Genomic DNA, 13520 nt, shown 5'->3' with positions numbered 1-13520 from the left:
TGTGTGTTCAGCATCATGCAGAGAGCAGAGAGAACCCTGTCAACCCAGGTAAGAAGCTGACATTCACCTGTGTGTGTGTGTGTGTCCCTTATGTCTATGTAAAATCATTATGTCTATGTAAAGTCCCCATAAAACATGAAAACCCAACATTTGTGTGTGAGTGTGTGTGTGTGTGTGTGTGTGCCATCTCAATAAATGAGGACATGAACACATGAGCTTCATCTCTAGAGCTGCTCTGAGTCATTTCACAAGCTTTTCACCATTTCATTTGAGAAAAACTACTGTCAAATACACTGAAACTGAAAGATCTTCACAACAAACTGTCAAAATAAAAGTTTGGTTCAACTTCAATAAATTATGACAGAAATATATAAAAAAATGTGTTTACATTCATCCTCAAGGTCTAACAAATACGTGGAAAGCATTTCCTTCCTCATTAATGGTAAATGAATATTGTGATAAATATTGAAATCGTATGATATGGAAAAAAATATTGTGATAATATTTTTGGCCATATTGCTCAGCCCTAGCTGCAAACATGCACATGCACTGATTAAATTAAACATGTTCAGATGTTTATTAGAGTCAAACTGACATTTATTCATGTACTTACGTGTGTTATGCAAATCCACAGACATCTAAAAGTAAAGGGACCTTTGGATGTGTCTGCAGATTTATGTGGTGCAGAGAATGACTCACAATTTGAGATTTATATTTTCTCATTTCTAACAGGGCTGTTTGGTTAATTGGCTCATTAGTAATTAGTTTCACAGTCTCAGTGATGATGGTAAAGTATTCAGATTTCACCTCAAACAAGCATCTCTAATGAATGATTTGCATAAAAATGATTCACCTTTGTCGGTTCAGCTTCTCCTTTATTAAAGTGGCTGATCCGTGTGTGTGTGTGTGTGTGTGTGTGTGTGTGTGTGTGTGCTGTTATACACGTATAGGAATGAAAGCACACACAGCCGCTTGTGTTACTTCCCCTAACCCTTCTTACACTGCGTCATTGGATCATTCTTATGCAGATTTTGATGTGCGTTTAATTTTCTCAGCTGAAGTCGTGCACAAACACAATCATTACTGATTTACGGCAATCTTGTTGCAGTGAGAAAATAAATAATAGATAAGAGTTTTAGGACAATACTATGTAGTATTTCTATGCACTGGCCACTAGAGGGAGCGCTGTACAACGATATGTGCATCTCTTAAAGCTTGTTTAAAAATACAGCTTTTTGGTGTATCCGACTCAAATCTGTTTTGTTTCTTTTGTCATTTGAAATCAAAAGAAATCCAGTGTTTATAAACCCAAACCACATCCATGTGTGGTTTTAAATCCAATTAAGGCAAGGTGATATCTCTTTTTCTCACTCCATAAATCAGAAAATAATGTCAACAGCCAGAGAAAAAATGCGCTGTTTTTTAGGAATAAAATCAAGCAAACCCTTCTGTAAAATCATTCAGAATATAGATGGGAATAAAACTAAAGTTTGTTGTGTAGTAAGTGCTTTTGATATGGAGATTTCTGAATCGTGGACTTTAAAGATATGTATTATAATTGAAATTAAACACTCAAATGTGTATTTTGCTTTTTTTTTTGTTTCCAAAAAAAAAAAAAAAAACGTAATAAAAAGCAAAATAGCCCAAAATCTCAAAATTGACCAGAGCATTAATTTTTTTTTTTTTTTGCCTGTCTTGCCTTAATCTTGCCAGATCAGTGCTAAAAATGTGTGTGTAGTGTGAAGACAGCCACTGATTCAGCGTACAGTTGTTTTATAAATGCATCTTCTGTCCCTGTTATTTTTCCATAGCTGCCTTAATGCCTGGTGATGATGCGGCGCTTCTGACCCCGGGAAGGATGAGTCAGCGTGGGAAGGAGGCGGGGCTGCACACGCCCAGTAAAGACCTGCTCACAAGCCCCTCCCTCAGCCCAGGCGTCAGCTACAGCCACGGTAAGAGAACAGAAGAACAGCATACACGAACACATGGATTGTGTTCTGACTCTGTGGTCAGTTTGGCCGTAACGTTTTAAAGGCCACATCAGGTGGAAATCTGATCCCAGACCAGTTCAGTTTACAGGTTATATTTTCCATGGTTACATCAGCAGTAGAGACAAAAATCAAATCACTTTATTGTCATTACACAAGTATACAAGTGATGCAATCTCCACAGCATGACAGTGTGGATAACAAGTATAGGATATATACACAATAGACACATGTACAATATACAATACAATATTTTACTATACACAGAGCATGAGGACATCTAGTTAAAGCAGCAGTCACAGTGCACAAATTCATTACAAAGAAGTTATTACATTGTTCTAAAAGGTTTTGAAAACAACACTTTTATAATAATAGATCATGCATAATGGGACCAGAAGCATTGATTAAGAAAGTCTATTTTGATTTCGGTGTTGGTTTTCACCACTAGAGGCTGCTGAAGTGTCATGAAATCAGGGCAGAACACACACCGTGTCCAAGTCTTTTATTGTTTTGTTTCTAGTCAACACAATTCCTAAAGTCATGGAAAACAATCAAGGAATGGTAAAATTGCGATTTGGAAATGTCACAGACATTTTCTGTAGTGAATTTTTCTGGTTGCACTTTGCATTATTTTATTGGCAAAATATCACTCTTTGAGCAATTCCTTCTTTGACCACATTCAAGTCACCAGTCTTTGTTATATTATTATGTTAATCTATTAATTCCAGTGATTGAGATGTGGCATACTAAAAGAAATCCACCCAAACAGTCTCTATAATGAAGCATAAGCCTCACAAGGTGTACAATACAGTGAATTTACAATGATTAAGGGTTTTTAATTATTTCAATAATTGTTGAATATCAATAATTATGTATGTATATAGGTATATCATAATTTTGTATGTATATTAGGGGTGTAACAGTACACAAACATGATGGTTCGGTACGAGCCTCTGTATTGAAGTCTAATATAAACTAATATAGTGTGTATATTTAGTGAAATGGTTCCCTCTAGAGTTCATTTCTCTAGTGAACTAACATGCTGTGGACACTGAATGACTTGCCTGAGGTAAATGTGACGCTACGTGACATTAATCTCAAGCTGTTTTATTGATGTCTTTCTGCAGTTGAAACACTATCACCGTTGAGAGATTACACATAAACATATCTATGCATAGATCGTCTGTTCTTCTTTTTCTGCGCTTTTTCCTGTTGTGGCGATTAGCAAACAGCGTTGCATTACCGTACACATCCCCTTCTGGATTGGAGTGTGGATCATCTGTGACTGACTGTATTCGTCGTCTGACTGTATGCACCGAACCGTGACCGTTCAGGACGAATACATGTACCGTTACACCACTAATGTATATGTATGTATACATTTTATTTATTTATCAAATATAATTTTAAAGTTCATCTGAAGTCTAGTCAATCTTGTAAAGTGATTCAAGTCAAAAGGTGCCAGACCTTGACAAGTCATGTGAGGTCAAAGTTGAAGCTCACTGTGATGTTATATGGAGTGTTCATGTGATCGCCATAATCCCTTTGTCAAATTTACAGCCACATGCGATATATATATATATACACACACACACACACACCAGTCTCGCATCTCTACTGCGCAGTTATTAATGTTGTCAGAGGATTTGGCTTTTATAATGATGATTTTAATCTGATTAAATGCACCGTGTTCCTGTTTGTAGAGCTTGTTGTGGTCCTGATTCAAGCACTCACGTTTGGAGCGTCATAAGTGTGGCGTGAGAGTTGTTTTTCGTTGTTCTGGAAGGCTAGACGCTGACACACGCCATCACCTCTGCACAAAACCTTTCAGTGCCTTCGGACCTCTCGCATCATGTCAGGTCTCCATAGCAACAGCAATTGCACCTCGCCATCCTTTTGAAAGCCCATTCAGCCTCTCCTTTATATTCTCGGATGAATCACGGCAGTTTGGGTGTGTTCTGATATGTAATAGAAAGTTTCATTGTGAGTTCGTCTCGCAGATGTGGGCCACGCTTCACTCAATTATTCAGTGCCGTCAGCGTCAACCTGACACGAGACACGCCACAGCTTTCTCCCGGTGAGAACGCACCCGGAATAGCATCAGTACACCAACTGAGATGCTCACAAATCCTCTTTACTGGCCTTCTCGCTCTGTTTGAGACGAGAGCAGGTGTGGTTGGCCTGGATTTAATGGATTACAGTCCATCAGTAAATGGGGTTAAAATGCACAGCATGCAGCTCAGCCAATCAGAAGCTGCATTCCCTACATGTTCCGTCACTGTGGCCAATCAGATGCAGGCTAATTTGCATATGGGAGGTCGGGTGTGAGCATGCTTTTCACATATCGTCTACTGTCTGGGAATATTATGGCAGTTCTGTGGACAAATGAATGTTTGATCGTCAGTGGAGAGGGTTGGACGTAAAACTTTTTTGTATGAATAACTTGTATATTAATCTTCCTGCTCACAAGGCAAGTACTTAACTAGTGCTAGTAATGCTCAGTTAGTGTGTGCTTGGTATAATTATGTTTATAGTGTAATGAAACGATACATGTTGTTTGTATAGTTGTATCCTCCTTCGTCTGCAATGGTACCTGGTGAGAACAGAATTCAAGTTTCAGTGTACATTAGTAAATCTACTCCTTAAAATGGTACTTTTGTGATGAAGATGACAAATGAGCTTGAGTTCTTGAGGATACTAGTTGTCTGGGCGGTTTGTTTAGTAGAATTAAATGTGGTCTGACTCATAACGCTTATTTGTTAGGCTGGTAATCCAGGCTCATGGTCAGGTTGCATAAGGCTTCTAGTGGCTTCCAAAGCAGAAGACTTTAGCACCTTTAGTCATTCACCAGGTCAGAAAAGCATCATATTTGGTGCTTTTGCTTATTTTATCACTCAAAGTCCTATATTTGAGCTTCTTTGCCTAGCTTCAACCAACGTCACGAGGTGCGTCCTGGGATGCTTTTTAAACAATATTGAAGGAGTTCATATATATGCTGGGCACATGTTGGCTGATATATCTGATACACACCCCCAGATATCTGATTGCTTAAAGTTAAAAAATGGATTAAGCGCACAGCGGCACAGACGTGCGAGCTTGTAAAGCGCACATTACTTTTTCACAGACATCGCTGGAACATGTATAGTTTGTTGGGATATGGCAATAGCAAAAAAAAGTAAAATGAAGAGCATATTACTAATGTTAAAGGATTAGTTCACTTCAGAATTAAAATTTTCCTGATAATTTACTCACCCCCATGTCATCCAAGATGTTTATGTCTTTCTTTCTTCAGTTGAAAAGAAATTAAGGTTTTTGAGGAAAACATTCCAGGATTTTTCTCCATATAGTGGACTTCAATGGGGACCAACGGGTTGAAGGTCCAAATGTCAGTTTCAGTGCAGCTTCAAAGAGCTCTACACGATCCCAGACGAGGAATAAGGGTCTTATCTAGTAAAACGATCTGCCATTTTCTAAAAAAATAAATAAATAAATAAATAAATTATATACTTTTTAACCACAAATGCTCATCTTGCACTACCTCTGCGATGTGCCACGCATTACGTAATCATGTTGAAAAAGGTAAAACAACGATGTCGGACGATTTTGAAGTTGGAGGAGAAAATGGGATGAGTTTTTCGCCCTACCGCGGTACTTCCACCTACGTCACACGTGACCTTTCCAACATAATTACGTAAAGTGTGGCACATCGCAGAGCAGTCAAGACAAGAATTTGTGGTTAAAAAGTTTTTTTTTTTTTAAGAAAATGACCAATTGTTTCGCTAGAAACAGCTTATTCCTTGGCTGGGATCGTGTAGAGCCCTTTGAAGCTGCACTGAAACTGCAATTTGGACCTTCGACCCGTTGGTAACCGTTGAAATCCACTATATGGAGAAAAATCCAGGAATGTTTTCTTCAACCTTAATTTCTCTTCGACTGAAGAAAAAAAGCATCTTGGATGACATGGTGGGTGAGTAAATTATCAGGAAATTTTAATTCTGAAGTGAACTAATCCTTTAACTGATGGTAAAATGAGACAGCGTGCACTTCTGTTGCATGCTCTTGATTGCTGATCGCTCACTCAGCACACATGCATCATTTGGATTAAAACTAAATCGTATGTGGAAGTAAAAACATGAACTGTTACATGATTTATGTATAATGAGTGGTTCCCTGCATTATTACAGGAAGGAGGTACAGTAATCATATGATGTTTTCTGTGCGCAAACATCCAGATAGCTGCCTCTCAGACAGTGCGGGAATAGCCTATTAAATCAAGTTCTCTTTCATGTCTTCTCGGGCTTGAATGGACAAATTCACACAAAATTGTCAAAATTGCCTGTATAGGCAAGTGTCCTTGTGAAACATAGTCGGTTATGTCTTAAGTGAACGTAAACAGTTTGAAAAGAAACACGCGTGTAACAGCATGCTGGATATGTGCAGCTCTTAAAGTGACCGCAGCCTAATAAACCTATTGCTGTCTTTTTGCGCCTCTGTTCATCTAACAACAAAAGACAGAGAAAATCACTCACAGTTTATAATATATATATATATATATATATATATATATATATATAAAAAAAAAATAAAAAAAAAATAAAAAATAAAAATAAAATTACTGGATTCTCTGAATCATCTTTGTGAATAGTACAGTGGTCTGAATCATTAACTGCTCGGCTACTGACACTACACTAGTTCAGTTTAACCCGCTGAGTTACTCATTTAGTTGAGTGGGAAACAGTTCAAACCGTAACTGTTTTTCTTGCGGAGATCAGTTTCACATGAGGAATGCTCACACCTGCTCAGGTTACTACAAACACCCTGGGGGATGAAGCACGAATAACACACTAGTGAGTAAATGAATTGAGCTCCATGAATGAAACACAAAAAAACAAGAGACAAACGGTCTAAGATTTAAAGGAACAGACTGCACTTGAGTACAAAGCAGACATCAGGTGGCTTTTTATGGAAAAGATTAACATGCTGTTGACCTCGGGTGTTTTTCCACATAGTTTGTATGTGTGTGGGTCAGATGGTCTGACATCCCCCTCCGCAGTGGATAAACAGAGCCCTGTCCCCGGAGGAATGTCTCCAGGGATATGCCGTCATCACTGTACAGCTTAAGGCTCAGAACTAAAGCAGGCATGGGTGTTTCCACCCATCTTTGGCTAAAGGAACATCGCTTGCCGTGTTTGATTGTGCTCAGGAGCTTTACGGCTTACCAGCAGAGATACCTGCTGAAATTAGCCATTGGCTCAGCTCTCGTATCACTTAATTCAGAGACACAATCAGCCCGTAAAGATTCTCCTGATGGCACAAGACCAAATGGCTAGAGTGCAGTAAACAATTAAACAGCCAAATTATTCCGACCTGAATCTGATAGATAGATAGATAGACACACAGACAGAGGGTAAATTATTGATAGATAGATAGACAGAAGGTAAATTATTGATGGATGGATGGATGGATGGATGGTCAGATGGATGAATAGATAGATGGATGGTCAGATGGATGGATGGATGGATGGTCAGATGGATAAATGGATGGTCGGATGGATAGATAGATAGATAGATAGATAGATAGATAGATGGTCAGATGGATGGATGGTCAGATGGATGGATGGATGGTTAGATGGATAGATGGATGGTCAGATGGATAGATGGATGGTCAGATGGATTGATGGATGGATAGATGGATAGATAGATAGATGGTCAGATGGATGGCTGGATGGAACAATAGAAGGATGGATGGATGGTCGGATGGATGGATGGATGGATGGAACAATAGAATGATGGATGGATGGTCAGATGGATGGATGGATGGATGGTTAGATGGATGGATGGATGGTCAGATGGATAGATGGTAAGATGGATGGATGGATGGTAAGATGGATAGATGGATGGATGGTAAGATGGATAGATGGATGGTCAGATGGATAGATGGATGGATAGATAGAGAGACAGAGCGAGAGAGATAGAGAGATCGTTCTGGTTGTGGGCTATTTTAATCGAGGTGTCGAGTTGTTAAATGCCGCACAAATGAAGCATAACTTCCATGCAGCACAGGAAAATGAGCAATAGGCTTTGAATTATACATCCACCAGAGAATCTTAATTAGTTATGTTAATTAGGGCATCATTCACAGCCATCCTGCTGTCTCATCCGTTCGGTGCTCCTGGTTCTTTTTGGTGAGGCTGTTGCCTAGCAACTTCAAAGTGACATCAGCAGACTCTGGGAGGAATGCTCTGATTGGTTAGGACTGGCCAAGTGAGAATTCTGATTGGATAGAGAAACGATGAATCTGGAGTGTTTAAAAGCCTCTTGAACTACTTTATCCTTTAGTTTGATTCATCTGGAGCTCTTCTCCAGTTTATTGACCAAAAACGAGCTGAACTTACACAAGCTGTTCCAAGAAACAGGCAGAGCTTCACTTGAAGTCCCAGCAGTCTGCACAGCCTCCTCCTGTGAGTTTCTTGTTGACATTTCACTCCAAACAAACAGCTTCTCAATTGACTTGAAGAAAATCACTTGTCCCCTTTGGATCCTAGTGTGACTAGGATTGTTTAGGACAGCTTATTAGTGCTGTTTGCTTACTCCTTTTGTATACTACTATCGTCATAGTTAGGTTCAGGGATTCAAACTAATTCTCTGTGCTCCGATTTACATGGCATCTTTGACTGGATTATGTAGATTTTGATCATTATGCATATGTGTATTTAATTAGTGGTGCTTGCTCATGTAAGCTTAGGTTAGTGATTTGAAAAGCACCGAGCTCCAAGTATTACATTTCACCATGTAATGTTTCTTATTGTCTGTTTCTTGAAGTCATTCTTTCTTGATTGGAAAAGTTATCATTGTAAGACTATGGTAAAGTTTGATTTGGCTCTGTAACATTGTTTTAATACAGTGTAAACCTGGTCACCGTTTGTCATATTTGAGTTTTGTGAAAGATAGATCGTCATGTGGCTGTGTCTTCATCGTGTCAGATTTGACAGTTGATAGTGTGATCAGATTGGATGTGTGTTTCCATCCGGAGATGCTGATGGCTGATGGCTTGATTCTGTTTTCACCAGCACCGTCAGCAGAGACTGTTTGAGAAGGAGGCGTATATGTGTTTTAGATATTCAGCTACAGTATCGTTCATAAAGCATTCTCTCTGAGCGAGCTGCATTGCAGGATCTCTGAAAGAGAAAATCAGACATAGTCACAAAAATATAGAAACATGCAATGATTCAGAAACAGTCATGAAGTGAATCTGACAAAACTTTATTATGTTTTAAGAAAAAGTCCCCCTGTAGTAAATAATTTTATCCCTTAAAACTCATCTTTGATCACCAAAATGACAAACATTTTTTTCCTGTAAAAAAAAATCTTCATACCTTAAAATAGCTTGAATCTAACTCTACACGCTTGCTTCATTTAATATACGCAGATCTATGAATATGCTAATTAGCCCCGCCTCCACTCACTCGCACAAGCTCAGAGATAGTAGAGTGTTGTTACCGTGCCGTCATTTTACGCCGGACTGCTTCACAAACGAGGGTCAATTCAGTGCTGGATTTGCACAAAAGATTAACATGACGGCACATGCTAGTCGATGAGTTGAATCAACTCCACAGCAACTACATAAATTTATCCATTTCATTCTAAAAGGTGTAACTTCTTCCTGAGTCTCTCCATCAGTGTCGACTCCAGTTTGAACAATGTAAGGCTGAACACCGTTACTGACAATCCTCATTTTGGCTGCGTGAGATTCTCCAGCTTTGTTGTTGTTGAGCAACCGAAGTGTGCGCTGTTAAAGCTCCGCCCTCTTCTGGAAAGGGGGCCGGGAGCAGCAGCTCATTTGCATTTAAAGGGACACACACAAAAACAGCGTGTTTTTGCTCACACCTAAATGGGGCAAATCTGACAAGCTATAATAAATGATCTGTGGGGTTTTTTGAGCTGAAACTTCACAGACACATTCTGGGGACACCAGAGACTTGGGGCATAATAGGTCTCCTTTAAAGCAAATTAAAAACACCACATAGGCATATAAATAACATTAAAAACTTGATTTTCACCACAGGGGGACTTAAAGCCATTTTAAAGACTATCGTTTGCTTAGGTCTGTTTTTATTACAACATAAAAATAACCGATTACTTGATTAATCGTCAAAACAATCGACGATTACTCGATTACCAAAATAGTCGTTAATGACAGCCCTAAAATGTATAAAATATATAAAATAAAAAAATCCATCCATCCATGATTTTGTCAGATTCACCACATACATTGTGAAGTCAGGTCAGAATGAAACTGAAAATTAAAAAGGAAGAGGTACAGGTGTCTAGTGACGTAACAGCTCTAAGCTTTTTTCTTTACTGTCAGTGCCGTCCAAGAACCTGAGACGCCGCTCTTTCTCTCTCTCACTCTCACACACAGACGCTCTAGAGCGAGCGAGAGGGAGGGAGGGCGGGCTGCAGTGAGTAACGGCGAGAGAGCCTGAGTGAATTGTCAGAGCGCAGTTGGTCAGCTGTAGTACTAGCAGCAGTGGAGTATGTCTGAGCGTGTGTACGTGTGTTTGTGGTGACTGCCGAATTACCGCAGCAGCCCCTCAGGCCGCCCTACACCCGCCCTCATGATGAAGCAAGAAGGGATTCTGGGCCGCCGCCGGTTCTCCACCTGTGGAGGAACCATCTCGGGCCGCCCGCCCCATCCCGACGGACGCAAACTCATACGCAACGCCTCGTTTGGGGGGTACAACGAGCTTTCTGTCTGCTTGCCAGGTGGGTCCATCTCAACATCCTGGTTTGAATCAGCAAACTTTTACATGTTTTATTTGTTTGGCAGGTAGTTTTGATCATGTTCCTCTGCGTTTGTGCCAGGATGAGTTACAGTTGTTAACGATGAGTGTAGCTGCAGTCTATTAAGTTTTAGTTTTGGTAGCTTGCCGTTTGACTCTTGACTGCTCTCCAAACTAAAAGTGCATCTATTAACTGAGAGTGCACCATGTCTCTTTCAACCTTCAGTAGCACTTCCTGCTATTTAATTAACATTTTTCAGTAGTCAATACTAGGGATTGGAATCATAACGGTTTGGGTTCCAGTTGAAGTTTTTACTCTTATTTTAATAAGTACAGACAAATTTATCCTAACTATGTATTCAACAATATACCAAACAAAAATGTTATCATATTTTTTACTGGTTTTGTTTAATATATTGTTGAGTAAATTAGGATTAATTATTCTTCAATCATTAAAAGAATAATAAATATGTTTATATATATATATAATTTAGAATTAATGTAATTTAGAATTATTCTAATCGCAAAAATATACTAAACAAAAACAGGTAAACATTTTTGGTTTAATAAAGATTTTTTCTATTAATAATTTTATTATATTATTAATTATCTATAATTTATATTTTTTTATAATAATTATAATATTATATTTCAATAATTTATTGTAATAATTTTGTTAATTAATTGTACTGATTTAAGTCTCATAATTAAGTAATGTACATTTGACTCCGCAATGGTTCTGTTTATTTCCAGTTTCAGTGAAGAACTTGTCGACCAATATAACCAGTCTGAATTAGACTCACTGATAGACGTGAGATTTGTCTTTATTTATAGTATTTTACCGCTGCATTTTGTCTACATTGACTGGAGAATAATGTACAAGAACCAAATCATTCGGTTCCAGTGTTTTTCTTTTTGTTTTTTTTAAAGTCGAACTGGTTCTGAATAAGAACAAGTTCTCAGTTGCCAACCGTAGTTCTCAGAAACCTCATTTGATGGTACGCATTAGGAATATCATAAATAAGGACTGTTTTTGCTTTGTCGTCTACTCAAGGTCAGTTGATCGAGCTGTTCAGCAGGACGCAGATGTTTCTGCCGCAGCTATTGAGTAGTTTCAGCTCTTACAGTGAATCTGACTCGTGTCAGTGCGGCCTCCGCTCCATTTATCCCTCATGATTATGACTTTAAGAAGAGAGGGATGCATTAAATGCTCTTATTCACACACACAGGCCGCTCGCTGTGCTCTGGATGTACCCGATGCTGGCAGATGCTAGTCTTCGTTTAGCTTGCTTCAGAGATGGCGTTTTTGTTTTAATACTCACATCTGTACGCTTACCCAGCATTTTCATTATCGTTATCCTTTTTTTTAGCATTTTAATGGAGTCCATTGAGCAGAGATTAGCTAATGGACCCAGAGTGTATTGGATTTGTACAAATCTTGTATGCGCGTCATGTTCACCTGTGTGAAAATCAGCAGAGTTCGCTTAAAGGGTAATGGCTTTGATTTAATACTGAATCACTCAAATCTGGCTTGATGTGTCATTATAGTGGATAAAAATGCAGAGCTTAGTGGTGGCTTTTTTGTATATTTATTTTCTTATTCATTTTCTCCATGAATCACAACATTTCTTTCGAAGTAAAACGTATTTGCAGAATGAATGAACTTCTCATCCCATAAGGATTTGTAATCAAACAGTCGAATTTGTCTGGGTTTTTGTGTTTTTATTGTGTTGAAAACATCACTACTGCACACAAAAAAATAATTAGGCCTAAATTAAAATTTATGTTTGAATTGCATGTAAAATTTCCATCTAGTTGGATTAAACAGTTTAAACAAACAAGCTAATAAACCCAACGTGATGCATATTTGTCAGCCTGCCAGCTTGGATAATTTGGAGATTTCATCTGGTCGTGTTGAAATATATAACTGAGTATCATCGGCATAGCAGTGGAAACTAACTCCATGTTTTCTTATAATATTACAAGTGGCAGCATATATATTGAAAACAACAGAGAGCCTAACACAGATCCTTGAGGCACTCCATAATTTACTGACGTTATCTTAGATTTTTCCCTGTTTAAATAAAATTGGTGACCGTCTCTACACTAAAATTTTTCTTTAGGAGCACTTGTGAATTTAATGAAAACATTTAGGAGCAAAGTCAAAAATTTAGGAGCACTTTCTGATCAATAACAGACATTAACTTTCCCATTACAGGGCGATATTTGCCCCTTTAAATTAATTTCCAGGAGCATTTTTACCATTATAAGAGCATTTTTTTTTCTAAACTTATTAAATGTATGCATCATATTTCGTCAATTTCTTAAATTAAAATAGAAGATTTGTTTTTAAATGTTAAACAATATATTCAGTTAGAACAATAACACCCAATGACACTGTTACCAATCAAAAGAAATCATCAAAAAATCCATATTTGCACTGCAGAAGTGGCACAGAAGCTCCATCTGAAGTGGTATTATTTAGACACATTTACATAGACTGCTTCATGCAGCTCATTGGTAAATATAATTTTTTGAATTTAGAAATATGTAAAAAATGAAACTTTAAAAGTTGGATATTTAAGTAAAAACAGTCTATGTAAAGTGTAAATATCATTCATTCACTACGCAGATTCATTCAAAATCACAGTTGCTTGCAGACACGCAACAGTTCTGGTGTGGCTTTGTTTAAAACTATTTTCACGAAATAGAGCAAAAACAGGCAGTATTGTGGCTAAAATATTAAGTCA

At 38.2% G+C, this 13520-nt stretch overlaps 1 protein-coding gene across 10 annotated transcripts in view; it reads left to right on the top strand.

The window, feature by feature from the left end:
• The window catches only part of osbpl8 (oxysterol binding protein-like 8), a 70771-nt gene that overhangs the window by 34603 nt on the left and 22648 nt on the right, over window positions 1-13520 (top strand). For 6 of the 10 annotated variants that reach the window (XR_007929773.1, XR_007929774.1, XM_051890993.1 and 3 more), the window contains 2 exons: window positions 12-48; window positions 1812-1952. Coding sequence is in view for 8 of the 10 variants with exons in the window: in XM_051890993.1 (XP_051746953.1) it covers window positions 12-48; window positions 1812-1952 (178 nt within the window). In the remaining 2 variants the exon portion in view is untranslated. Of the gene's footprint in view, window positions 1-11; window positions 49-1811; window positions 1953-10452; window positions 10754-13520 lie in introns of those variants that run through there. The other 4 variants (XM_051890997.1, XM_051890995.1, XM_051890998.1 and 1 more) reach the window with 4 other exon arrangements.

Source organism: Ctenopharyngodon idella, chromosome 4 (assembly GCF_019924925.1).
Source record: "Ctenopharyngodon idella isolate HZGC_01 chromosome 4, HZGC01, whole genome shotgun sequence".
Classification (NCBI taxonomy): domain Eukaryota; kingdom Metazoa; phylum Chordata; class Actinopteri; order Cypriniformes; family Xenocyprididae; genus Ctenopharyngodon; species Ctenopharyngodon idella.
Note: the sequence above shows the minus strand (reverse complement) of the source record. Positions and strands in the feature narration are given on the sequence as shown.